The sequence below is a fragment of the Elgaria multicarinata genome, chromosome 5, assembly GCF_023053635.1.
Source record: "Elgaria multicarinata webbii isolate HBS135686 ecotype San Diego chromosome 5, rElgMul1.1.pri, whole genome shotgun sequence".
Taxonomy (NCBI): Eukaryota; Metazoa; Chordata; class Lepidosauria; order Squamata; family Anguidae; genus Elgaria; species Elgaria multicarinata.
The window spans coordinates 100,421,887-100,449,007 of NC_086175.1; the positions used below are offsets into that span (position 1 = coordinate 100,421,887).

Consider the following 27,121-nt stretch of genomic DNA (forward strand, 5'->3'; position numbering starts at 1 on the left):
CTCTCAGTTGGAACATGCATGGGGACTACACCACTCTGCTTCCACAGCTATAGCACGGAACATATACAAGAGCATGAAGAAACTTGGTGAACGGGCATTCTGCAAAAGGGAAGCACTTGGAATAAACAACAAACAGCGAAGGCCAACAAAAATAAAAGAGAAGATGTTAGGGCAGATGTGTAGTACTGATGTTCTCAGCCCCCTTACAGGTTCTCTGCTTCAAGACTCTAGACACAACTATAAAGTAGGAACTTTGAATCACCACTGACAACTGAACCTGCAAGGACAAGGTACCTCACATAGGTAAGCACAGGGGTAAGCATAGGTGGAGCCTAAACCTTAGTGTATGACTCCTGAACAATTTGCCCCCACCTAAGCACCCAAGGTATTCAGAGCCATCAACCATCCATGGACAGAGTGTCTCCCCTTCCCCCTTTTCTAGAACGGGACAATAAACTGTGCATTAATGGCTATGCAACCCTCCTTTGCTCAGCAGGTAGTTGCAGTGTCTTCCACAACAGTACCCTGTACAAACTCCCATTATGCTTCAGGGAAGGCAAGGGGGAGTGCAGCAATCTTTGGGGTGAACACCAAACACCAAACACTGCAGCTATTGGTACTGCCAGCCAATCTCCTCTGACTCATTCTTGCTTGCAGGACCACAGCCAGAACAGATGGGATAGAGTTCCGATGCAGTTTCCTCTGCTGGATGGGCAATTCTTGTCTTAATGACAGCATTATCTCCACAGCCATTGAATCCTATAACAGAGACGCCAAGGAGACTATCAGGTGTGTGCACACACAGTGGGGAAGATGGGGGGATTGGCTGAAGCATGCAGAATTCCTAGGTGATAGCATTCTTTCTCAATTACACCCTCAACAACTCCCTACTGAGCAGAGGTGCTTACTTTTGCAGCTGTTACCATGAATCATCAGTATTGCCACACATCTCTTGTCTCTCTACAGGCAATCGGGCAGCCATTCAAAAATTGAAGAGGCAAAGATGTTCCCCACCAAGTGCCTCAAAGACTCTAAATAAGATCTAAAGGAGCAGGAGAAGCATGAGCAATGACCAGTGGGAAACCCCAGAAGGGTTACAACTATTGCTCCCCTAAAGCCCCTCTGTTGTTGAAAAGTGCATGGGAGAACGAAATTCAACAGATGCCGCTTTCCCCAGCATAAAGATGCAGGGATGGGGGAAGCTGCACCTGTTACACCTGTGTCTGTCAAACGCAGACGGTGTCCCACAAGAACAAAAAGGTTGGAAACCCCATTCTTCTGTGATGCTGCCATAATTCATCCCACAATGGATGCAGTTCAATAAAAACAGTGCTTGATTTAGTTCTTTCTTTGTTCTTATGATGGGTAATGGTCTGTGCCTGGATGTTTTTTGTGCAATTGCCCTTCCTCATTCATGGAATTTTACTGGGGGGTCCAGATGATGTCATTTTTAATTTGTAGCCATCCTGGGTTTTCCCACCACTAATTCCATCTTCTTTTCTTACCAGAAAAAAATCAGCTAAGGAAGAAGAGATGGAATAGGTGTCTATTGCCTTTTGACCATTAGCTCTAGGAGCCCTCCATCTGAAAGTACCCTGAGCATCTGTTCTTATGATGGTTAGTGGATGGTCCGCTGCTTACTGTATATTTCACCTCAATCTCTGTAGGGTGAGACAGACAATGGTATGGGTTGTCCAACACATATACAAAAAATTAAACAGTCTGAAATGGTTAAAAAATAATAATAATGGAACCACCAGGACCCAATAAAAACTAACATTAAAAATGTACATTTGGTGATGGGCACTAATTTAGAAATGGAATTAGACAAACTGGGCCTGTTCAGACAACATGCTAAGCCATGGTTAGGCTACTAACCCTTTTGCAGGAAATGATTAGTGAGGCTGTTTAAACTGTGGTTATGTAGGAATGGTTCATACAGCACACCAAGTCATGGTTCACACGGCATGCTAAGCCATAATGTTGAGCTCAAAATGCTGAACCACCATGACTTAGTGTGTCGTCCGAACGGAGTCACTGACAGAGGATAGTGCTATTCACAGCAATTAAACATTATAGATAAATAGAAGCGCCGTGTTCAGAGATTGTGTGTTTCTGATTACTAAAAGCTGAATAGACAGTCAATATAGCTCTTTAAAGACTGGTATAATATAATTAAGGATGGGGGGGAAACGTGTTCAGTTCCCATTTTAATTCAAACTAACCTCATTTCATACTTTTGAACCAATATGCAAACCAATTGAGTCTCCTATTTCTTAAGCAAAGTGTGGTGGTTGATCCAGGGGTCATGAGAAATGTGGTATTTGTACTAAGCCTTGTAATCTTTTGTTACACAAAGTGGGGACCTTTAGCTGAAAAAGTCTTAAACTTGACTAGACTGGTGTGGATAGCAAGTTCTGCCACAAGTGAATACCATCTTTCTTCCTGGTCCTTCCAAATTTTGTGAAGGAGCCAGAAGTGATAGTCTGAAAACTGAAAGACACAAATTCTCTCATTCCTCACTTTGTTTGAGCAACTGTCATCAAATACGTAATGGCGGGAAAAAGGAAAGAAGAGGGACTGGCTTAGGGCCTAGGTAACGATGCCTAAGTATGCATTACATTTAGTGAGCAAAGTTCACAGTTTGCTGTGAAAGGTCACCAGGAATTCATGCATTCTTGGCATCCCGACTCATTCCAAAGGAATGTCTCAGACTTGGTGCTTGGTATTCCAAGGTTGTTCCATTCCGCAGTCATATGAAAGCACACATGGAAGGGGGTGGGGGTGGGGGAAGATAAATGGAAGTATTATAGGTTCTTATTTATTATTTATTTAGGGATTCTTTATTATTTATCTCTGGATGGTTCACAAAAAAATTAAAACCACAAAATACAGCACTAAATACAATACAAAATATAATAGCTTTAAACTACAGTATAATAGTAGCAGCAATGCAGAAATTTAAAATGCAATAGCAGATTTAAAACAATAGAGCTAAATTATTAGAATGCTGAAATGCCTAAAATGCCTCTGAAAATAAAAAAGGTGTTCACCTGGTGCCGGAAAGAACGCAAAGTAAGCCCCAGGTGAATATCTTTAGGAACCTCATTCCACAACCGGGGTGCTACAGCAGAAGAGGCCCGCTTTCTGGTAGCCACCTGCCTCACTTCCTTTGGCAGGGGCTCCCAAGAAGGACCATTGGAGATGATCTTAGGGTCCAGGCAGGTACATATGAGAGGAGATGATCCTTCAGATAACCTGGCCCCAAGCCATTTAGGGCTTTGAATGTTAATACCAGCACTTTGAATCAGGCCCATACATGGATTGGCTGCTAGTGCAACTGGAAAAGTACTGGCATAATATGATCATTTTGGACAGACGCTATTAACATGGGTTTTATTGTTGCAGCCAGTCCACTGATAGGCGAGATAAACATTAAAGCCCCATTTGCCCTCATCACAACATCATCCATTGTTGCTTTTCATCTAGATGGCAGAATGCTTTATAGACCTTCTCTGATAGATTCTCCCTACCAGCCTTTAAAAGATTTGTGACTGGCATCTCTGACAGACCGATGCCTCCTCAAAAAGTGTTGCTGACTTAGGGTTGGATCCAGGATCTGTCTTCCATTGATGGAAAGGCTCTGATTATGAAATACAGCTCACCCCATTCAGCAGGGTCCCCTGAAACTTCTGTGTTGCATTTTCAGCGGAGTGGACAGGGTGCCATGGGGAGGAGGGGATGGGGACATCCACTTCTGCCATCCCAGTTGCAGGCACCTAAATCTGGATCCAACCTATCTCCTGGACTGCTGGTTTACACCAACAATGCCTCCAGACAAGCCCAGTCGCTGTGTATACTCTTGAAGTGCTACAGGACCACCCAGAGGGTTTATGGGGCACATGTGAAGTTGGGAGCCCAGCTATTGCCACCATCAAGGAGTCAACTGTGTGGAACCCTTTGGCAGCAATAACAGGGCCGACTCAGTGCAGGACGGCTGTTAAATTCAATGTTTTATAAGTAGCACACATTGTTACGAAAGTAAGATTGCAAGAATGTCTCGAGAGAATTCCAGTATGGTGTATCCAGATGCAATAAGCTGGAAGCGTGGTGTGTGTTTGGAGCATTGGCCAATCTGATCATCATGCTGAAAAGATGAGTTCAGGGTGGCTCAACTTAGTGGCCATTGCATTAAATAATGGTCCTGTGAACTGGCCCTTAGGGGTGCTTCTCATACTATGTGATGCCTAAAAAGAAGGGATTCTCTTGCAGCTTCCTTCCTCAACTTGGCAGCCTCCAGATGGCCAACCTCCCCAGTGAGCACTGGGAGTGATGGGAGTTTTAGTCCAAGACATCTTCTGGGCATCAGGCTGGGGAAGGCTGCTGAATATCAGGAATGCACCTGTCATACTAAGAAGGGGCTTATGGGTTCAAGCATATCCTCTTTAGTTAAAAATAACAAAACACATTACTTTGGAGCAACAGAGTGGATCAGTGGTGCCACCTAGTGATCGCTACTAGGCTCTCAATTGTGAATTTCCTCAAGTAGAAAGACAAAAAGCAGATCTTGATATTTTTGTAAGGTCTCCATCTACAATTGCATTTGCCAGTAGCCTTCCATAATAGCAGCCAAAGTTTAAACAAATGATCCTATTTCTCCAAATACATTTAGCTGTTGCCATGTTTTTAGCTACATTTATGGAATTTAGGATGTGTATAATAATCAGGCAAGTCTGTTTTTTTTCCTCTTGGCATTCATTCGGAAACCACTTGGTTTCCTTTACACATGCAAGTATCTGTGTTTAGAAAGGTGTCCACTTAGACATTTTCCTCTCACATGAGGAGGCGGTGTTCAGATGACAAAAGGGGCTAGAAGATTGCCAAGGCGTTATTATGCATGCCTGTAAAATTGCACACTCTTTTAAAGAGTAGGATCTAATACCATTACTTGTTTATTTCTTTTAAGAATTTACAAACTATGCCTTTATCCCCAAAATAAATTTCGGGGCGGTACACATAAAATATTAGTATCAATACAATATTAAAAATGCAACAATGCAATAAAACGAAGAAGAATAAAACTATATAAACAGCTGAAAGCACATTAATTTAACATTCCATGCCAAATAAAAAGGTTTCAGCCCAAAGGAACACAGTGTTGGTGGCAGGCATACCTCCCTTGGGGGGACATTCCAAAGACAGGGTCCCACCACAGAGAAAGCCTTGACGTTTCTTACATGTTGTAATGGACTTCTACAGGTGGAATATAGAGAAGGCCCTTGTCCTCTGGCAATCTTCATGTGTGAGCAAGTTGCTATTGGAGGAGATTTTTCTTCAGTTATCTAAGCCCCAAGCCTGCACCTTGGTAAGCACCTGCACCTTGAATTAGGCTCAGTAGTGAATAGGCACCAGATATACCTTTTTCACTGATAAACCAGTCAGAATTTTAGCAGCCAAATTCTGTACCAGGTGAAGCGACTGAACAGCTTCCAAGGGTTGCATCCATGTCTAACACATTATAATAATCCATCCTGGGAGCTATTAGAGCATAGATCACTATGGTCAGGCTGTTTTTCTTTACTGTTTTACTCTGTACAGCACCATGTACATTGATGGTGCTATATAAATAAATAATAATAATAATAATAAAAGTCACCTCACCTTTAATACTGCTGCAATCTCATGGAATGTAGAGTCAGATTAGCTTTGAAAAAGACCTCTAAGATACATTACGTGAGACTTTATTATGGCTTGGAAACTGGGAGGGGGCTGATAGGTCCAGCACAATTTGTGCAGTATGTTCTCATATGGTTTCTGTCTGGGGCAGACTGGCCATGAATTCTGTGCTGGTGGTTTATTTAAACAAGGTGCAACCTGACCACTTTTCATTACTGGAGTACCTAAGGACTCTAAGCCTAGATATACGAATGTGGCTTGGCAACCCCTGAAGAGAAACCTAGAAAATGGAATATACTAGAATTACATTAGTTTTGCCTTCCATGTTTCATAAACAAACACACACACACACACACACACACACACACACACACACACACACACACACTGTTCCACTGGTGTGGCTGTTTTTATAAGCAGTTGATTAAGCCATGCAAAACAAATTATCCCTTGTAACTCGTTTGGACAAGCCAGCTCACTTGGATAATCTTTCTGGAGGATGTCGTTGTGGTGGGATTGATGGGCTGACATGTTGTGTTGGATCCAGAGGACGTTAGTTATACTTTAGTCCCAGCTAGATTTCAATGGGATTAAAAGTCAAATAGATGTGATTGTTAAATGTATTATTGCATATAATGGGCAGTGTTCAATAGTGTATCTTCCCCAGCTCTTTGCCTTGGGAGGGAATTAGGGCTGCCCCTGTCATTAGGCAGAGTGAGGCAGCCACCTCAGGCTGCAGATGCTGGGGAGGTGGCGGCATAGATCAATGACAAGTGTTGGAGGACAGAACTGTGTCTGCTACACAGCCTGGCTTGTGCCCTCTAAGCTTTGCTGTTGCCTTCAGATACACTGAGGATACTGTTCTGTCAAAGTAAGATTCAGCTGTCAGTCCAATCAAATTCTGTATGTGGAATGGGGGGAATGCACCATTTTGTCTTTTGCCACAGGCAGCAAAATATCTAGGGTGGCCATTTACAGATTGTCAAAAAAAGAGGGATTGCCTCACCAAAAAAGATGACAAAAGAGGATGCCAACATGCATAACAGTTATGCATGCAAATGTTGATGTGTAGGTGCAAATTTAGTAACAGTAACTATAATTTAAATAGAAATGTGATACATCCCATCATGGTGGGGAAGACTGTGACCTGGTGTTCTGTGTGCCTGCTCCGTCTGCTATCCAGGTGTTAACCACTGATGGGCAACTTCAAGGTCCCTTCTGCTCTCCCTCCTTACGTTTCTTTGCCTTTAACCAGACTTGGCCTGGACAGTCCATCAAACAGAGGACACCTTCAAACAGAGAACTGTCCTCTGCTGGCTCTTCAACTAGAAGATGGTTCTCTATAAATTAGTACACCTGGCAACCCTAAAAAAAATTGGGCCAGCCCTGGGAGGGCAGCTTCCATCAGCACAAATGGGAGGTTTCCTCACAATGCAAAGAGCAGTGTCAGGACAGAGGCAGCTTTCAATAGATCATGTGTGTGTGTGTGTGTGTGTGTGTGTGTGTGTGTGTGTGTGTGTGTGTGTTAATTTCCTTTGCACATCCAACATGGTACCACCCTTGGTCCTCCCAGCAAAGGCCACCTGCCCCTGCTCACAGCACCACATGAGCTCCTTCATGGCTCAGTGAGCACCTGACAAGCCTGCGAGCCCATCCACCCTGGTCCATAACCTCCATTGTTGTGCACAATGGAGGGTCCAGAAATTGTGTATCTCCTACCTTGTGTAAATCTTGTGTACATGGGACCTTTATGGCCACCATTTATATAAAGTGGGAAATGCACAATTTCTGGAGTCTCCATTGTTGTGCACAATGGAGTCCCCAGAAATGGCGTATTTCCTACCTTGCATAAATGGCAGCCATACAGGCCCCATTTACACAAGATTAAAGGGCATGTACCGAGGCTCCAAAGCAGAGCGGACAGCTGCCAGGTGCTCGTCGGGCTGCAGGGTGCTTGAAGAGTGGGCTTGCAAACACACTGTGGGCAAGCATGCTGGGTTCAAGGGGGCAAACACAGGGGAGTCCATCTGACTCCTGGATCCAGTCAGGCACCCGTGACACCCCTAGTTTTGACCTCTTTCTACAGAAAGCTGACAGCCAGTATCACTTACTACCAACAATTATTTCTTTAAAACTGTGGTGGGGAAGCAACGATTCTAAGCCCCTCTTCACATGGTCAGTCACTCATGGAAATCTGCGGTTCCTTTTCGTGACACTGTCAACCTCTGCATTCCTGTCGAAAATGCAGTGATATTTCCAGAATTGCACAACATCACAGCACCATCTACTAGTTGTATAAATGGAATGCATGGAACTTGCCAAACAAGCAAATGCCCCCCCCCCAAAAAAAAGAGAGTGGGGAAGCATGTGTATTGTGCCGATTGTAATCCCACAAACTCTGGAAGTAGCAGCCCTGGTAAAGGCAGAAAGAGCCAGTGAGCAAGTAGGCAGTGGTATCTCCTTCTCCTCCTTCTCAGCACCATTGTTGTCTTGACCAGAGCAAGAAGCGAGTGAACAAGCAGATGAAGAGGAGGTGCAACTCCAGGGGGCTCTTGTCAGTGATAGGGTGGCCATGTGTTGTTTAAATATAAAGATCAGCACAAGACTTACTGCCCATCAACAGTTAGCACCTGAGCATCAGACTGAACAGGAAGGCACACAAGTCACAGTTTTCCACACTATGGTGAGATGTACAATATTTCTGTTTAAATTATAATGATCATTTCCAAATTTGCATCTATTCATATAAATTAGCATATGCAAATTTTATGCAAACCATTGCCCACTTTTGTCCTCTGTTTCTGGTGATATGTGTCCTCTTTTTTGACAAATCATAAGTGGCTACCCTATCACGTGCCCCTGTCAGAGTGTGGGCCCTTGGCAGGTGCCCGACCATGCCTACATGTGATGCCAGTCCTCGTTTCACTATATAACCCTCCCACAGAAATGAGCTGGTGGCATTGTTCTCAGATGAACTTGGTTCACTTAAGCAGCTCTGTGGAGAGAATGCTGAGCGCATTATGGTAGGAAAATGGTTATTTATTTAAAAACATGTGCCATGCCCTCTGCACTGAAGACCCCCATCATTTAAAAACCCATACTGAACAAATAATGGGACGGCGCTGTTTTCAGCATTATTTTCATAAAGTCTGCAATGCTACTCTGAGAATAAACAGGGCCATCGCATGCTTCCCTCAAGCCAGACAGTTGACTTTTTATTTACCTAACCTGTGTGGCTGCTGGGCTTGAAACGGTCTGGCCCAATAAACAGCATTTTTTGTCTGAAGTGTTTTCCTCCCCAAAAAAATGAATTTGATGAGAGACTTAATTCTCTTGAGCTTTTGCGTTGTTGAGGAGAACTCGCAACAGCTTGTCTTTTCAGCAAGATTGACTAGCTTTTGCTTGGATTGTGGTTTTATTGAAACTTGTTGGAATTTAGTGGGCCTTATTTGTCTGGAAGGTTCTGAACAAGAGTGAAAACACAACCAGGGAAAGAGAGAAAAATAAAAGACCATAGAGTATCTAGAGCTATATGGGTATGTTAAAGGTAGATCACATTAGACTGATCTATCCTTTCTCAAGTCGTCGTCGTCTTCTGCTGCTGCTGCTCCTCCTCCTCCTCCTTTTTAAGATGAAGGAAAAATAGTAGATCCAATCTGTTTGGGTTTTATTAGATATACCTACTGCACACTTCTCCGACCCCAGATGGAGCCCCCTCAGTTGTTTTGAACTTCAAATTCCATCAGCTCCAGCCAGCATGGCCAATAGTCAGTAATGCTGGGAATTATAGTCAAAACATCTGGTTGACACCAGGTTCAGGAAGACTGCACAACTGCATAAGCAATTATTATTTGAAACAGGAATGACAAGAGAAACCTAAGCATGTAATTTATTTATTTATTACATTTCTATACCACCCAATAGCTGTAGTTCTCAAGGCAGTTGACAACAATTAAAACCACACAATGCAGCATAAGAAACATTATAAAAATTTAAAAGTTTAGAACTACAGTATAAAATAAATACTAAAATAAAATGTAGCAGCAACACAAAGATTTAAAAAAGCAGAACTGAAAGACTAATGAAATTAACTGTGAAAATTTAAAAGTCTTCACCTGGCGCTAGGCAAGCCTCTCTGGGGAGCTCATTCCACAACCAGGGTGCCACAGCAGAAAAGGCCCTCTTCTTGGTAGCCACCCACCTCATTTCCTTTGGCAGGAGCTCCCAGAGAAGGACTGCTGAAGATGATCTTAGGGTCCGGGCATGCACATATGGAAGGAGACGATAAGTTAACATTCTTTGGGTTTTGAATGTTAATACCAGAACTTTGTATCTAGCCCAGGCATGAACTGGCAGCCAGTGCAGATGGAAAAGTACTGGCATAATATAATGACATTGGCCAATTCCATAATAATAATAATAATAATAATAATAATAATAATAATAATAATAATAATAATAATAATAATAATTTCTTACCTGCCTCTCCTTTTAGATCGAGGCGGGGAACAACATTAGAACAGGAATCAATACATCTTAAAAATTCATGATTTAACATTGATCTGGATAGGCCTGCCGGAAAAGGCTAGTCTTTAAAGCTGCCTTAAAATCACACATAGAGTTAATTTTACGAATCTCCTCCGGCAGGCCATTCCACAATCTGGGGGCGACAGAAGAAAAGGTCCTCTGGGAAACTGATGTCAGCCAAGTTTTATCTGACTGAAGTAAGTTCACCCCAGAGGACCTGAGTGTGCGGGGCGGACTATAGGGGAGAAGGCAAGTAACCTGGACCCAAACCATTTAGGGCTTTAAAGGTAATGACCAACACTTTGTACTTTGCCCGGAAACTAATTGGCAGCCAGTGGAGTGATTTTAATGTTGGTGTAATGTGGTCACCCCTAGGTGTACCGGTGATTAATGATCTCGCTGCCCAATTTTGGGCCAGTTGATGTTTCTGGGCCATTTTCAATGGCAGCCCCATTGCAGTAATCCAGTCAAAAGGCTATCAGAGCATAGATAACAGTAGTCTATCTCTGTCAAGATAAAATGTTCACTTACCAAACATAGATCAAACTCTTCCTAGCCAGTTTTTGCTTCTGATCTTGAGATGGTTTGGGGGAACTGGTGATAGGTTTGCTTCCTCATTGCATTTCAGTCAGCCACTGATACCATGTGTCCCTCCATGTGCCCCCTTAATCACCTGAAGTTCAGAGTGTGTTCTCCCAGGTTTTAAAAGATCTCTGCTTTTGCCCTGGGGTGTATTTTAAACCCCTGTATCTGGTGGTTGTTTTAGTTTTGTAACGCACATGGTATTTATTGTGTTACATTGGCATGGATTTTAATGATTTGTGATTTCATTGGATTACTATTATGTTTTTATTTTTGTATAATAGCTAGAGGACTCATTTATGAGCTGTTAAATAAATATAATAAATCAATTCCCACAATGCTCCAGAGTGACACCAAGGCCATTGCTAGACGAGGGTTTAGCCCAAGTTGACACCTGGGCTCACCCCTGTCCGTGCCAGATGACGCACAGGGGATCCCGGGGTCAGCCCGGGCTAAACCCTCCATTAACCTGGGATAACTGGATCCACTTGTGGCCTGGTTTTTCCACAGCCCCGGGCTAAGCCTGGGGCTGCGGAAGGTCTAGCTGGTTCTGTGGCTTTTCCCGGCTACGCAGCTTACTCACAAGTAGCTGGGGAAAGCCACTCACTGGGCACAGTGCTCCATAGGAGCGCTTTGCCCGTCGGGCCAGGGGGGTGTAAAATCACGGGGGGGGAGATGGGGGCCAGGGGAGAAAGAGCGGACCCGGCGGGAGAGATGGGGGGAGCAGAGCCAGGGTGGGGAGATCACGGACGGGGCGTGCGGAGGGGGCATCAGACAGGGAGGATGGGGGGGAAGAAGAACAGGGCCAGGGCAAGGAGATTGGGGACAGATGGGGAAGAAGAACGGGGCCAGGGCAAGGAGATTGGGGATGGGGGGGAGAAGAATGGAGCCAGGGCAAGGAGATCGGGGATGGGGGGCGGAAGGGTGAGCGAGCGGGCGAGGGGCATCAGACATTGGGGGGGGGAATCGGGGGCAGGGGGAGCAGGGAACCCCTAATTTTTTAAAAAAAGCCATACCTTTTCGTTGGTGCGCTTTAAGATAAAAAAAATGTCCGACGCGACGGGGCTTTCCCTTACCCCGTCGTGTGTTACGTCTAGCTAGGGGTGACGGCCCGTGCTAGCTCCAGCGCGGCCTTCCCCCTACTCCCCACCGGATTATCAGGTAGGTCTAGCAAGGCCCCAAATCAGGGGAAGTTGTGGGAAATTAAAATGGCAGCTAGATTCAGCTACTAAATACTACTTGGAGCATCGAGCTGGAAAAAAGAAAGAGAACCCAGGGCAGCTGTCAGCAATGGGCCTTGCTAGAACCCTAGTAGCTGCCCAAGGATGCCGAGTTCTGACGCCAGTCCTGTGTTTAGTAATGTGACTGGGGCAGAATCTACACTACTGCTTTATAGTGGTATTGAAGTGCACTGACAGCTGTTGGGGCCCATCACACAGGGTACCATCAGATGGGGGAGGGGAATCGTGTTTCCTTACCATTGCTCTTGCTTCCTGCTGCTCTTCTACTATAGCGACAAGAAGAATCAAACAGGAGAGAAAGGAAAAACAAGCGGCAACCATGTGGCCCATTCGGTGTAGTGGGACAGCGCCCTTTACTGGGCAGTTTTTAGCAAAGCTTCCCTGCACACGGCAGGAAATGGAGACCAATTTTATTAGGACTCAGAAGGGTCGCATTTTGTTTGGACTATTTTACTACAAAAAAATAGCAGAAGGAGTGGGAAACCAGTGGGAGGGGTGCAGGAGTTAGACAGCATCATGAGAGGGACCCGTGAAAATCTGTGAGTGCCCAGTAATGAGCGTTCTATAAAACACTGGTCTGTTGATGGTCACATTCTATAGACCACTTTCAAACTGCTTTCATAGTGTTAATCCTGCTTGGTGTAGATCTGGCCTTATTCTGTGTATAAGAGGCCATTGCTTCTTGATAGATAATATGCATAATCATTATTCAGATGTACTTTTGCTCATGTACCCTGGACTTGGCCATGCTGGCTGGGGATGATGGGAGTTATAGTCCAAAACATCTGGGCCAGATCTACACCAAGCAGGATATGACACTTTGAAAAGAGTTTGAAAACCGTATGCGGAGTGTGTCCTGGGCCCCAGCAGTTGTCACTACTGTTATAAACCATTTCAAAGCAGTAGTGTAGATCCTGCCCAGGAGAGCCCCAGGTTGGGGAAGGCTGCCCTCATGTGCCTCCCTCACTATATCTGAAAATCAAATCTGAAACAAAGAGTTTAGTGATTTCGATTCCAGTTCACAGATAGGCAGCTTATCTGATTAGATGTCACATTTTTAGTTGGAGTTCCACTTTCCTCTTGCCTTGGCTCTATATGCTGCCATCTTTGCTCTACGTGTACTCAAAGAGCGCCGTAAAAGAACAACTTGACAGTCTGCTTGGTTTTCATTGAGCTCGACGGCAAGAAACAAATAACCTGCCAACAAGCTTTTTGATGAAATTCAAGCCTTGCTTGTGGGTCACCAAGGTTATTACAATTTTGGCCTCCCTTTAAAGAATTTAATGCAAAGAGCATTCAGAACTATTAGGTTGAGCTGTATGTTTTTGCACCGCTTTTTTGTATCTGGGAAACAAACAAACAAACAAACAAACAAACAAATGCATTAAACACAATATTGTCACACCGACTGCAGACAACCAACATACCTGATCATTTTGCTTAAATTGTAGTATGGCTGAAGACCTGGCTTCTCCCAGTTGTATTGTTTGGCAAACTAATGATACAACCATTAAACCACTCAAAATATATCAAAACCATCTGTGCCTGATTACATTTCAACTTGATTTTCAATTACAAAATAATAATGGGTGCTTGAGAAGAAAACTCGCCTTTGTACATACCAGAGGAATTCTGCAGCCCCATTATTTCCTCATCAGGGTGCCGGAGAAATTCCAAACAAAAGCGATCAGGAAGATTTATAGGCTTGACAGGAGTGTTGACACTTGGCTGACAGAGCTCTTCGGAAGGCTGAGGAGAAACCGTCTGTTCTTCAGGTATGGAGCAAGACGGCTGCTAGTGGCAACTGTGCATCACAGTGAAGTATGTGAACACAACATGGTCTTGACAGTCCCACATCCAGGTGCATTCAGAGTCCTGTGGGGTCAGCTGATTTCCAGTGGAGGCTGTTGGCTATGATGTCAGTGGGGCGGTGAATCCATTCTGGGCTTCAATCAGACCAGATAGAACTCTAAAGGAGATCTCCGAGGTGCGAAACATGGTTGGCTGGGGGATGCTAGGAGTTGAAGGACCTTTTCCTCTCCTCCTTCTCCATCATGGCAATCCCATACCTGCTGGAAACCCACCCAAAGGTGAGCTCGCCACCCGCAGCCCTATCTCCTCCACAAGAGCTTCACTTCCCCTTCACCTGCTGCTGCCACTTTTCATTTATCTGTCCCTGGCCTCTCTCCCAACCCCTGTCTTTTCCACCTAATGCTGACATAAACCTTCTGGTCATGGGCTGACTTATGTTGATGTTCTGCACAGCATTTGCCATGCTGTTGGCACTAAATAAGTGTTAAACTATAGCAGCAGGAATAGCAGCAGTAGCAGCAGAAAAAGACTGGGCGTAACAGATTACTGGTGCAGTGCAATGGCAAATTGCATCACCTGCATATCAGTTTATGTAGGTCTATAGAAATTTCAATTCTGCCCTTCTAGGGCCTGTGCACTGCTCAGAGTGGCTCACCATTCAAAAGGGAAATGTAGAACCTCTTTTAGCCTGTGGGCCAAATTCCATTTCAGGGGTATTTTCAGCAGCCGCATTCCAGTGTTGGGTGGAGCTGAAGGCAAAAGAGGGTGCCTCAAAAGGGGAAGCAGGGCCAAACCCGCCACCATCTTTTACCTTAAATCTCTTAGCGCTAGTACCCTATTTCTTCGATTCTAAGACACACTTTTTTCCCCATATAAACATCTCTAAAAATGGGGTGCGTCTTAGAATCACGGGCGTGTCTTAGGTGTTTTTTTTTTCTGTTGGTGGTACTGAAATTAGTGTGCGTCTTACAATCGATGGTGTCTTACAAGCATGTCAATTTTTTAGAATGGGGGAAAAAATGCCCAGAAGCTGGGAAACCACCCAGTGGTTGGTGTTTGGGGGAAAGGAGCATGGCTATTGGTGAACCCTAGAGCACTAGATTTGGTCTCCAGGAGGCCTGCATTTGGCCCCTGGCTTGAGGTTCTGCAGTCCTGATTTAAAGCCACAATACAATGGAATGATCTATCTTACAGGACAGTTGTGAGGACTATTGAGAAAGACCTTTGAATTCTCTACAGGATTATATAAATGCCAATAACAATGACCTCCACCTGGCTCAAGTCACACCCAATCACAGCACATTGCACTCTGGGGTTCCAGTGCCCTAGATAGGGTGACCATGTGAAAAGGAGGACAGGGCTCCTATATCTTTAATAGTTGCATAGAAACGGGAATTTCAGCAGGTGTCATTTGTATATATGGAGAATCTGGTGAAATTTCCTCATCACAACAGTTAAAGCTGCAGGTGCCCTGCCCCCTTTTAAATCTGGTCACTCTAGTATAGCTCCTGCAGCTTTAACTGTTGTGATGAAGGGAGAATTTCACCAGGTTCTCCATATATACAAATGACACCTGCTGAAATTCCCTTTTCAATACAACTGTTAAAGATACAGGAACCCTGTCCTCCTTTTCATATGGTCACCCTACCCTAGCAGAGTCCACTACTGAGATTTGAAGGGTTTCAACAGAGGGTCCTTTGCTGAGTCCCTTCACTCAAACCTGGAGCTGGCACTGGGTCCAAGTAACTGTAGATGTCCAAGGACCTTTCTACACCTAAGGGTTATCCCAGGAAAATGGAGGGATCATCCCTGCCTGCTCCTGGGATCCCCTGTGTGGCTTTTGTATGCACAGGAATGATCCCAGGATGATCCTGGGATATAGGGCTGGTGTAGACATGCCCCAGCTCATAGAGTTCACCCCCTAAGCAACCCTGGTATTAAAAATGCCATTGGTAATAAGATGAACAGTAAGCTCACACTAGAGCAAAGCAATGGAAGAGACATATGAGCTAAGTGTTTTTTCAAAGATTTTGCTTTGTTTTCCATTTGGGTGGATCATAGCACTTCATTTTGCTTTTTGAATAGACGGACATTCTTCCAGAACTGGAAGGAACGTATATACACAAGACAAGATTCCTTCTTTGCAATGGGGGAAAAAAAGCAACCTTCCAATAAAAATGCTCTGAATGGCGGGAGACATTCTCAGGAAAAAATACATTGTAAAAACATTTTTCATGGTTTGAATCTCTCCCTTGGAATGGGATTTGGGGTTTCTAAAGAGCTATAAAGTTAATACAAAGCAAAGAAAATAGGAGAGGCAGTTGTCTTCCCCATCCCTCTTGGAAAGAATAATCAAAGTACAGTGAGCTGAATTACTGTACATGGCACAGACTCCAGCCCAAGACACAAACTTGAAGATTGCTTTACTTTTCTAATGACAGATCAGTCATAAAGCAGCATGGAAGCAAGAACTAAGAAAACACAGTGTGCACTGCATCAAAGTGAGCAAGTGAAAGGCCAATGCCATGTTTTGCTAGTTTTTAGAAAGAAGTGGGTCAGAAAATATTTTATGGCAAGATATCAGGCCATAAAAACCATGGGATTGCAACAGGGAACCACATAAAAGAATAGTATTAAATGGCTTTAATCTAGCGTCATACTTAAGTATTTCAAGGCCGCATCATATGATACACTTTGGATTTAGGAACTGATTCCTGGGTGCAAAGTAGCATGTCACGTGCTTCCCACTTTACTGGTGGGAAGTTCCAGGGTGAACTGCCTTTGGATGACAGAGCACTGGAAAATTCATGTAAATAAGACGATCTTTGTCAATAGCACTTCTCCTCCTTTGAAAGGACAGTGAAATTGACGAAGTCCCCTTTAGGAAAGAAAACAGGGGAAAGAAAAGACATTATGGGGATAAGGGGTAAGAGAGGTTTATGTAAAGGGGGAAATAACCTAGGAACTTTGAGGACCTTTTCACCAAAGCTAACGAGTCTTAGGGGCATACTTTGAAATGATCATCTGGATAAGCCCACACTTTGTCTGCTGAAAATGCTACCATTTCACGAGTCAATTATCCTTTCAAATGTCAAGATATTTTAAGGGGATTGTTCACATACTTGAAACATTGGCACAACAGTTAATCCTCATCCTGCTGTTAGCTGTAGGCTTTAAGTAGGTAGTCTTAGTCAGCACTTTGCAAAATATTAAACACTCTGATTCAAACCAGATTATTATTTTTTTTAAAAAAAACTAGTAAAAATCTTTTAAATATAGAACATAACATAGGGTGGATATAGAAAACCTTGCATGTAATGGCTTCTTTAAGGTCTAAAAAGCATACTGTTTAAAAGTGTGGGGCAGTTCTGGTTTACATGGTTCAGTTTTGCTTTATATTTAACTTTCATGAGTGAATTTGTTCCAGTTTCCTTTTCCAGTTTCCATAGGTTTGGGGTGGGTGTGGGTTGCTCTTTCTCTCAACATAGTTTAGTAGCAAATTTTAAGAACTCTTAAACTCTCTTGAATGTCAAGAAACAGCAATGACATCTTTGAATGAGTTCAGAGATAATCTTCTCTTCATTTAAAAACAGAAGATACAGCACAAATAAAAAGCATCCCTGAAAAACAACGATTGACATTTTTATTCATGTAAACCTCTTGTTCAAGCATATTTATGGTTTCTGATGTTAAACCCCTCTTGTTTGATGAGCCAGCAACCGTTATCTGTGACCGCATAATAAGATGATGATGACCAGGCATAATTTTGTACACCTCTATCATGTCTCCCCTTGGCCTCCTTAGTCCTCCACCACACCTGAGGGCCATGGGCTAGTGTATGGGATCTAGGAGAGGCTGTGTGGCACATATAGCTCTGAGAGAGGTGAATGCCTGGGGCGGGGGTGGGGAGCACCGGAGGAATGGCTGGGGAGATGCCACTGCTGCCTGATAGCCTCTGCCTCCTGAGGCAGCTGTCTCACCCAGGGCCGGCGCCAGACTATATTGCGTCCTAGGCAGGCGCGTTCTGAAGCCGCCGCCCCGCTCGCTCACTCACCGCCCCCTCACTCACCTACCCACCTGCTCGCTCACTCACTGCTCCCCCCCGCCTGCTCGCCCGCCCGCCCGCCCGCCCGCTCACCCCCCGCCCCCGCCCGCTCGCCGCTCCGGCTCCCCCCATCGCTTGCCCGCCGCCCCCGCTCGCTCGCTCACCACTACGGCTCCCCCCTTGCTCGCCCACTCACCGCCCGCTCCCTCCCGCTCCTGGCTTTGAAGCCGGGACACTGGGGTTGGGGGGCGGGGCAGAGGCTTTGAAGCGGCGTGCCTGGAAGTGGCTTCCGGGCGCGCCGTACTGAAGCCTTCGCCTCCAACCCCCAGCATCCTGGCTTCGAAGGAGCCAGGACGCTGGGGTTGGGCAGAGGCTGGGGCGGTGGCTTTGGAACAGCACACCCGGAAGCCGCTCTAGGAGAGCAGCTTCCGGGTACGGTGTTCGGCGCCCTTGTTTGCTTGGCGCTCTAGGCGGCCGCCTGAGTTGCCTCTATGGCAGCACCGGGCCTGGTCACATCCTGCCTAATGGTAGGACTGGCTCATTTGGAGGCATGTAAGGTATGAGAGATGGCTTGCAGGGGAGAACTGTTGGGCAGGGGGTTTGGCTGCCAAACAACCCAGAGAAGAACAAGTTTGAGATAACAACTTCTGAATCTCAGATTTTGTCATCACAGCCTTAACTGCTAACTTTTGGATGGATCTGTCATGCAGGCTCAACCCCAGGCAGAATAAAACCAGACTGTGTTTCATATTATACATTTTCTTGCGTGGAGATAAGCAATTCCCCCACCACGTTCTGCATTAAAAAGTCTATGTGATCTGCCCTTGATACTCGTAAGCCTCCGATCTCCGAGGCTTACGAGTATCCCCTGCGGAGTGGGAAGCGTGGCTCAGCCCTGTATTTCAGCTAGATGGACTTTTTTGCCCATCTAGCTGGGGTGCTGCGGAGGGGGAGAGAAGAAGACTGGAAAGGCCTCAAGATACGGCAAAAGTTGGCCTCTCCAGTGCCCTCCCCTCCTTGACCTTGGGAAGGACCCCTTAACCACCTTTCCACGGTCATTTTTGCAACCTCAGAAGGGCAGCCATTGCAGTTCTCTCTGCACTGGCTGCAAGGGGGAAAGTGACCTGGGAGGGGAGGTTAGATTCCTGGATCTGAGGCCAGTGCTCTGTTTCCGACCTTGGATCCAGGAATCTGAAATATCCTAACCCCCACTCCAGACCCTTTCTAGGGGCCATAGGATTGCTCTCTAAGTCACATCCATCATCCTCTTCACTAACTATTCATAAGGTTAATGCAGAAAATGGGAGAGGGTAGATGATTGGTCTGGTCTATTATTTCTTATATGTACTTTCGTCGCAAATCTTCAAACGTGCTAAAATCACACTGAGCCCAGCTAGGCAGCAGAAGACGGATTTGTTTAAAACTTTCAATAAATGGAGACTGATTTATCAAATCATTGCATATGTGCTAAGTTGGGCGTGTGTGTGATACCTGTATGTGCCAGGAACTTCCATGCAATGAGCAATTATTATTATTAAGGGTTTCGTTGAGCGTGATCTTCAGTGCATTCCCAGCCGCTTGTGCCTGTTAAGGCCTCCAAGTAGCTGACTTTAAATCAATGTCAGATGAATATCAAAAGCAAAGAATGGGAGCTGTGTGTAATTATGAACTGGTGTGTTATGTGTGACTCAACTACATTAATACTGTACATGTGGGGCCCCTGAGTCCCAAGACACTTGTTCTTAACTTTCACTCTTTAGTAAAATACGTGTGTGGTTGTGGTGGTGGTGGGGAGCCAAATGAATGTAAATGCCTGAGGGTTTAGTGGTCTATCTATTGTGTCAGTATTTTCTTGAATGTTATTTCTTCAAGGTAAAACCAGGCAGCTCTTGCCTGTGTCACTTACTCAGCTATGTTCTGCACTACAGTCATAATTGCAATGGAGACACTGGGTGGCAAAGGATCATAGTTCCCATTGTGGAGTTATTCTAGCTCGAATGCTATGGGAAATGTGATATTCCTGCAAAAGATGTCTTACCTTGGGAGAAGATACTAGGACCTTACACAATGAATAACTATTTCACATTTATTGCACTCTCAACAGATCATCTTTTAAAGGATTGAAATTCTCAGAATAGTGGGATTTCAGAATGTTGTAACAAACACTCCATCTAGTGTATATTTCCAAATATTGCTTCTTGGCTTCCCTTTCCTGCCTCTTTTGGTACTATCAGATGAAATGTTGAACTCTTCTTGTTCTTTCCACGTAGCTTGTATATTTCACTTTCAGGCTGCTCAAAAGCTCCATGGGAACCCCAACACAGGAAAAACCATCATCATTCCGTGGGGAAGTTTTTCTTTGGCCAGTGGAAACTGGCAGCTCCATTGTCAATGAGTTGATAAATTCGCTCTGGGTGTCAGTCAGAACTCTAAAGTGGATAGTCAGTGGGGCAGAGTGGATTCACTGTCACACTGACATCGGAGCCGTCAGCACCTCCAGTGTTCATGCAGTTCTTTCACAAACATGGCAGTAAATGATGAAGTATTTCTCTTGGATAGGAGCTCCGTGTGCTTACCTGAGTTCTTGCCTGCACAGGTAGATGTAGGGATGAGCAGGTTTTGTAAAATCCATTCCATCTGCATTTCGTGGATTGTCAGGTGCTTTTCATTCCATCATCCACTCATTGATGGAATTGTTTTTTTCCAATTTCCAAAATTTACGCAAATTCGCACTTGCAAAAATGGCCAAAAAAAAACCCAAACCAAAAAAAATGCCCATTTTCATGCTTTAGACAATGTGGGAAATGCACATTTTCAGCTTGTGTTCCCCCCCCCCCAATTTTACGTATTTTTCTACAACTAAATTTGCATAAAATGCTGGTGGGTGGAGAAAGGTCCACAAGCCCACAGAATCCATGTGACTCGGGGAAGCCAGTCCACTATGGAATTCATGGTTCGGATTCATTTGATTCCATTGCAGATTTCTCTGACATCCCTGGATCAGGGCCATCTTTTGGGAGAGAGAGACTCTGCCTAACCCTCTCTCAGGGACGTTGTGAACATCCAATGAAATCAGTCCATGTTCTGACACCACCTCCATTTGGCTTGGACCTTTGGGCTCTGTCTTTTATTATTTATTTATTTATTTATTTATTTATTACATTTATATACCGCCCCATAGACAAAGCTCTCTGTAATAAAAAAATACTGGAGCCATTTCCTCACGCCATGAAGATCTTATCCATTGCATTGTTAGTGAACACTCACTGGAAGGAAATGGCAGCTTCTCTGCTAATTTGCACTTCCCATGAGTCTGAGTTTCCCATATTTATTTCATAGTTGTGGTTTTATTTGTGTGTGTGTTTCCATGCAGGTTATGGCTATGTTGCTAGCACCTACATGGCTCTTGGTGGTGGCTGTGACCATTTGCCTCGGGCTACTGAGATCTACCCAAGCTGGTGCTTATTATGGGATCAAGCAGATGCCTCCCCAAGTGCCTCAGTACCAACACCTCGGACAACAAGTACCTCACATGCCGTTGGGCAAAGATGGCATTCCAATGCAGCACATGGGCAAGGAGACACCACACCTGCCATATGGGAAAGAATATGTGCCTCAGTATATAAAAGAAATCCCACAGATACCCATGCTTGGCAAGGAGAGGATTTCAAAGAAACAGAAAGGTAACACTGGCAAGCAATGTACTATCTTTCCTCCTTTGCCATCCTACTCCCTCCTTGGTCCTTTCTACACCTAAGGATTATCCCAGGAAAATGGAGGGATCGTCCCTGCCTGCTCCCGGGATCCCCTGTGTGTCATTTGCATGCATAGGGAAGATCCCGGGATGATCCCAGGAAAAAAGGCTGGTGTAGAAACAGCCTTACTCTCTATTATTTGATGGAACGAAAGAGTCACATTTGATTGTTTGTATATTGAGAAATATCAAAGCTATTTCCTAGGGAATTTGGGATTCTTTGTTTGTGGGGTTTTGGCATCTTATGGCAACAAGATTTTTTTTAAAAGAAATACTATATCCAAATGTGCACATGTCTGAACAACCCAGGATATGCATTTCTGCATTTTGATTACACTTCCCCTCCATTTTTTTTAGCACCTTTGCGCTTCTAATTCTCCAAATGTTCAGAGTTTTCAAATGTTGGACTGGCCATAGCTCAGTAGAAGAGCACATGGAGTAAAATCTCACATAAGTCCTACTTAGGGTAGACCCATTCAAATGAAAGTGACTTAAGTTGGTCATGACTAACTTAAGTCTGATGCATTTGAATGGGTCTACTCTAAGTAGGACTTATGTGGGATTTTACCCATGCTTTGCCTGAAGAAGCTCCCAGGTTTGACCTCCCCACACACATCTCCAGGTAGGTTGGAATTCTTTTTCCTGAAGCCCTGGAGAGTTGCTGCCAGTCAGTGCCGACAATGATGGGCTAGGTAGACCAAAGGCCTGAGTTGGTTTAGGGCAGCTTCCTCTGTCCTGATGTAGTTTCAGGTTACACTAGCCAAATTAGGTAGAGTTGGCAGGGAAGCCACAGGACTAGAGACCCTTTGCTGTCAGCCTGAAAAGATGCAATCCTACCAGGCAGCCTTCTTCAACGTGGTGCCCTCCAGGGGGATGTCTACATGAAGGGTTTGCTCTGGGGTGGATTCGCAGTAGCGGCTAGTCAACTACATGATGCAGCTGCCATTGCAAAGCCATCCAGGGGTAAAACGTGGAAACTCTGCTCCAAAAAAGTCGGGCACTTACCCCGACTTTTTAGGCAGCGGAGGTTTGTCACAGCCCATGGTGCCCCCTGATTGGTCATCATGGGCTAGACAGGGAAGGGAGCATCCCTGCACCTCTGTTAAAAAAAAAAATGGGGGGAGGAGAGGAATGGGCCGTTCTTCTCCCTCCCTTTCTTTAAAAAAATATTATCTGTATCTGCGCAGCAGTGCAGATACAGATTATATTTTTTTAAAAAAAATGGGGCGGGGAGGAGCCAGCAGTCAGAGAGAGGAGAGGTGGTTCACCCAGCATCTCTCTCCTCGCATCTTCCTCTGGCTGCCTCGTTCTTTCCCCTATACCCCTGTGTTTTTTTAAAAAATATATTATCTGTAGCTGCACAGATACAGATATTAAAATTTAAAAGGGGGGGGAGGAATGACCCCATTCTTCTACCCTCTGTTTTTATTTTTGTTTTATTTGTACAGAGCGGGGAAATTTCGCACTTGCATTCCTTCCCATGCAGTTGTTGGTGCCAAAGCGCCGCCATCAAGATGGGGGCCAGATGTGTGGAACTATAACTCCCATCATCCCTGACCATTGGTCATGCTGGCTCAAGATAATGGGAGTTATAATCCAACACATCTGGAGGACAACAGGTTGGGGAAGGCTGCTAGAAAGCTATGTGTGCCCCTGGTGGGAGAACCACATGCACAGCCACAGAGGCTCTTTGACATTTTTATGGCACCCACATGCAAAAACAATTTTTTTAAAAAATGAGTTGCTTGTTCAGCTGTGCAAACAGTTGCAGTAGCAACTTCATGTTTGCTTGCAAAGTCCTCCCACGCACATATGTAGCAGTTTGCAGAGCTGCAGCCAAATAAAAGAAAATATTATACCAGGGCTGCAAGCTATTGTCAACTATTCAGTTAGGTTAATTAACATTGAAACATCCGTCGCAGAGTCAGGTGTGCATCCAATTAATCAGTGGGAGTGACGAAAAGCAAAGACTCCGAGCACATGGAAGTGTCACGCCTGTTTGGCCTCACAGATGCAGCCATCCCTTCCTCCTTGCGCCAGAGCTGATAATAAAGTGCACTAAAAACAGGTCTTTCCCATTAATCTGAATGCAAATCTAGCACCTATTTTCGTTCCAAGCGTTAAACTAATATGGCTTTCATTCTAACAATAGGAACTAACAGATGTGGTTCTGGAAGTGATGGTGGGTGCAGAGTTGAACTCAATGTCTTTAAAAATGTCTTTAAAAATGTTAGTTGTCTCTTTCACAACTGAAGTAATATGCATAGGTTCCCCATAAGCCTATTAAGTCCAGGGTCTTAAATAACCTAGATGCAGCACTGGGAAAGGGGAAAGAGTAGCAGGGAAGAGAGGGGGGAAAGAGAGAGAGAGGGAGAGAGAACCAGAGTATCCCCACCCACTTTTGGCCCTAGCACCGCCCACTGCTGACTCTGGCCCTGCCTTCTGTCAGTATGCAGACCCTAACAGTTTACACTTGAGGGAATGTGGCCCTCTACAGAAAATAGATTCCCCACCCCAGCAACAGAGGATGGAGAGAGACCCATGGAATATAGAGGACTACATGTCTCTGATGGAGCTGTTCTCCTCTACAGAATGTAACTTTGCACTGACTTGAGAATCTTGTCCCTAAAAAATCACAAGGCAGATTTCTTTTGTTTAAGAATATAAGATAAGAAGAGCCACGCTGGATCAGACCAAGGGTACATCTACTCCAGCACTCTGTTCACACAGTGGTCAACCAGGGACCCAAAGCAGGACACAGTGCAACAGCAGCCTCCCACTGTATGGTTACGTCCATTTGAAAGCAGATGTATTTTATATCCGGGGGGGAAGGGGGGTAAATTAGGAGAATAGCATTGTACCATTACAACAGGAGAAAATAGCCATTCAGGATCTGCAACTTCAGAGTAAACCAGCCTTCCCCAACCTGGTACCCTCTAGAAGTCTTGGACTACAAGACTCATCAGCCCCAGCCAACATGGCCAATAGTCAAGGATGATGTGAGCTCTAGGCCAAAACATCTGGAAGGTGGAATTAAATCATTATATATATTTTTTTAAAAAAAGGTGGTTATTATTGTCAACAATGATAGAAAATCCAAGCGATGGTGTACCCCATGCATTCTGCTTGAAGAACACAGTGATCCACAAGACAACTGAATAAAGGTTAACTTTCTCTCCCTCTCTCTTTCTCTCTTTTTTAAAGCTGAAATCCCATTAGCCAGTTTGAGAGGTGAACGCGGTCCTCCTGGAGAGCCAGGACCAAGAGGCCCACCTGGAGCTCCAGGGATGCCAGGACATGGAGTGCCGGGAGCCAAAGGAAAACCAGGTCCACAAGGATATCCAGGGATTGGCAAACCAGGCATGCCCGGAATGCCAGGAAAATCGGGAGGAATGGGGGCTCCTGGACCAAGAGGCGAGATGGGGCCAAAGGGAGAAATTGGCCCCATGGGCATTCCGGGGCCCCAAGGACAACCAGGACCCCATGGACTCCCTGGCATAGGTAAACCAGGGGACAGAGGATTGCCAGGACAGCTGGGAGGAAAGGGTGAGCCAGGAATGAAAGGACAACCTGGAATACAAGGCCCTGCAGGTCCAAAAGGAGACAAAGGCGTTGGAATTCCAGGATTGCCAGGGCTAAAAGGTCCACCTGGTTTGCCTGGGCCTCCAGGTCCAGTTGGACTTCCTGGGATAGGCAAGCCAGGAATGATTGGATTTCCTGGTCCACAGGGACCTGCAGGCAAACCAGGGCTTCCAGGGGAGCGGGGGCCTTCAGGCTTGGTGGGAGCTCCTGGGATACAAGGTCCTCCCGGCCTTCCAGGCATAGGAAAGCCAGGCCAAGATGGAATCCCAGGACAGCCCGGCTTTCCTGGTGGGAAAGGTGAGCAAGGCTTGCCAGGCTTACCAGGACCTCCTGGTCTACCTGGGATTGCAAAGCCAGGTTTCCCCGGACCTAAAGGGGACCGTGGCATGGGTGGTCTTCCAGGGCCACTTGGGCCTAAGGGTGAAAAGGGGCACATGGGCCCACCCGGCATGGGTGGGCCGCCGGGGGAGCCAGGCCAACCAGGATTGCCAGGAGTCATGGGACCCTCAGGTGCTATGGGGTTCCCAGGCCTTAAAGGAGAGGTTGGCGCCATTGGGCCTCAAGGGCCTATTGGTCCAAAAGGAGAACTTGGCTTACAAGGTTTCCCAGGAAAGCCGGGTTTCCCAGGGGAGGTGGGACCTCCAGGTTTGAGAGGCTTGCCTGGTCCAATGGGACCTAAAGGAGATGCTGGTCACAAAGGTCTGCCAGGTCTGCCAGGTGCTTATGGGCCTATGGGACCCAAAGGAGAACCAGGGATCCCAGGAGCTCAAGGCCATCAAGGCCCTTCTGGAATCCCAGGCACAGCAGGAGCCAGTGGCCCAATTGGCCCTCCAGGACTTCCCGGGTCAAAAGGAGAACGGGGTCTCCCAGGCCCACCGGGGTTTCCTGGAATGGGCAAACCAGGCATTGCAGGCATGCAAGGACCACCTGGCAAGCCTGGAACCATTGGTGCTCCCGGCCAGCCAGGCCTCCAGGGACCTCCAGGGCCCCCTGGCCCCCCCGGGCCCCCAGTCATGATGCAACCCACACCGCCAGCAATGGGACAATATTTGCCTGAGGTGGGTCCTGGCCTCGATGGAGTGAAGACTCCGCATGGTTATATGGGGAAGAAAAGCAAAAATGGCGGCGGCGCCTACGAGATGCCAGCTTTCACGGCTGAGCTCACCACTCCTTTCCCCCGAGTCGGGGTGCCCGTGATGTTTGACAAGGTCCTCTACAATGGCAGGCAGAACTATAACCCGCAGACTGGCATCTTTACCTGCGAAATCCCCGGGATCTACTACTTTGCCTACCACGTCCACTGCAAAGGGGGAAATGTCTGGGTGGCCTTGTTCAAGAACAACGAACCCTTGATGTACACGTACGATGAGTACAAGAAAGGCTTCCTGGACCAAGCTTCAGGGAGTGCTGTCATTCAGCTGATGCATGGCGACAGAGTTTACATCCAGATGCCGTCTGAACAGGCAGCAGGACTCTATGCCGGGCAGTACGTTCACTCATCTTTTTCAGGATATTTATTGTATCCCATGTAAACTAAGCAACTGGACAATATGAAAACTCTTTTTCTGTGCTTCAAACCTATACCATTGAAAGATGCATTTAATTCCCCCCCCCATTTTTTTTTGGACCGACATGTACAATAATTAAAATAAAATTAAAACTTTAAACATTCTGTACAACTTGTTATAAAGAGAGAGAAAAAGTGATGAACCCAATGGGGATCTGTTTGCTGCTGTACCCTGAACCTTTTCAACATTTACCTGCTTTGTTTCAGTGAGGATAAAGCCATGTCAGGATGCTCACCTATCACTCGCTTCTATGTTTTGCTTACCAGGAAACAGTCAGCTAAAATGGGAGGTCTTAAAGAAGAAGGAAAACAAGCAAAAAAAATTTTTTCTAGGA

General features: G+C 45.5%; 1 protein-coding gene across 1 annotated transcript in view; it reads left to right on the plus strand.

Annotated features, from left to right (window-relative positions):
- The window catches only part of COL8A1 (collagen type VIII alpha 1 chain), a 120,300-nt gene extending 93,482 nt beyond the window's left edge, over positions 1 to 26,818 (plus strand). The window contains exons 3-4 of the mRNA XM_063127636.1: positions 21,257 to 21,566; positions 24,842 to 26,818. Of these exons, the coding sequence (XP_062983706.1) occupies positions 21,260 to 21,566; positions 24,842 to 26,751 (2,217 nt within the window). The 5' untranslated portion in view covers positions 21,257 to 21,259 and the 3' untranslated portion in view covers positions 26,752 to 26,818. The remainder of the gene's footprint in view (positions 1 to 21,256; positions 21,567 to 24,841) is intronic.
- Positions 26,819 to 27,121: the final 303 nt, after the last annotated feature.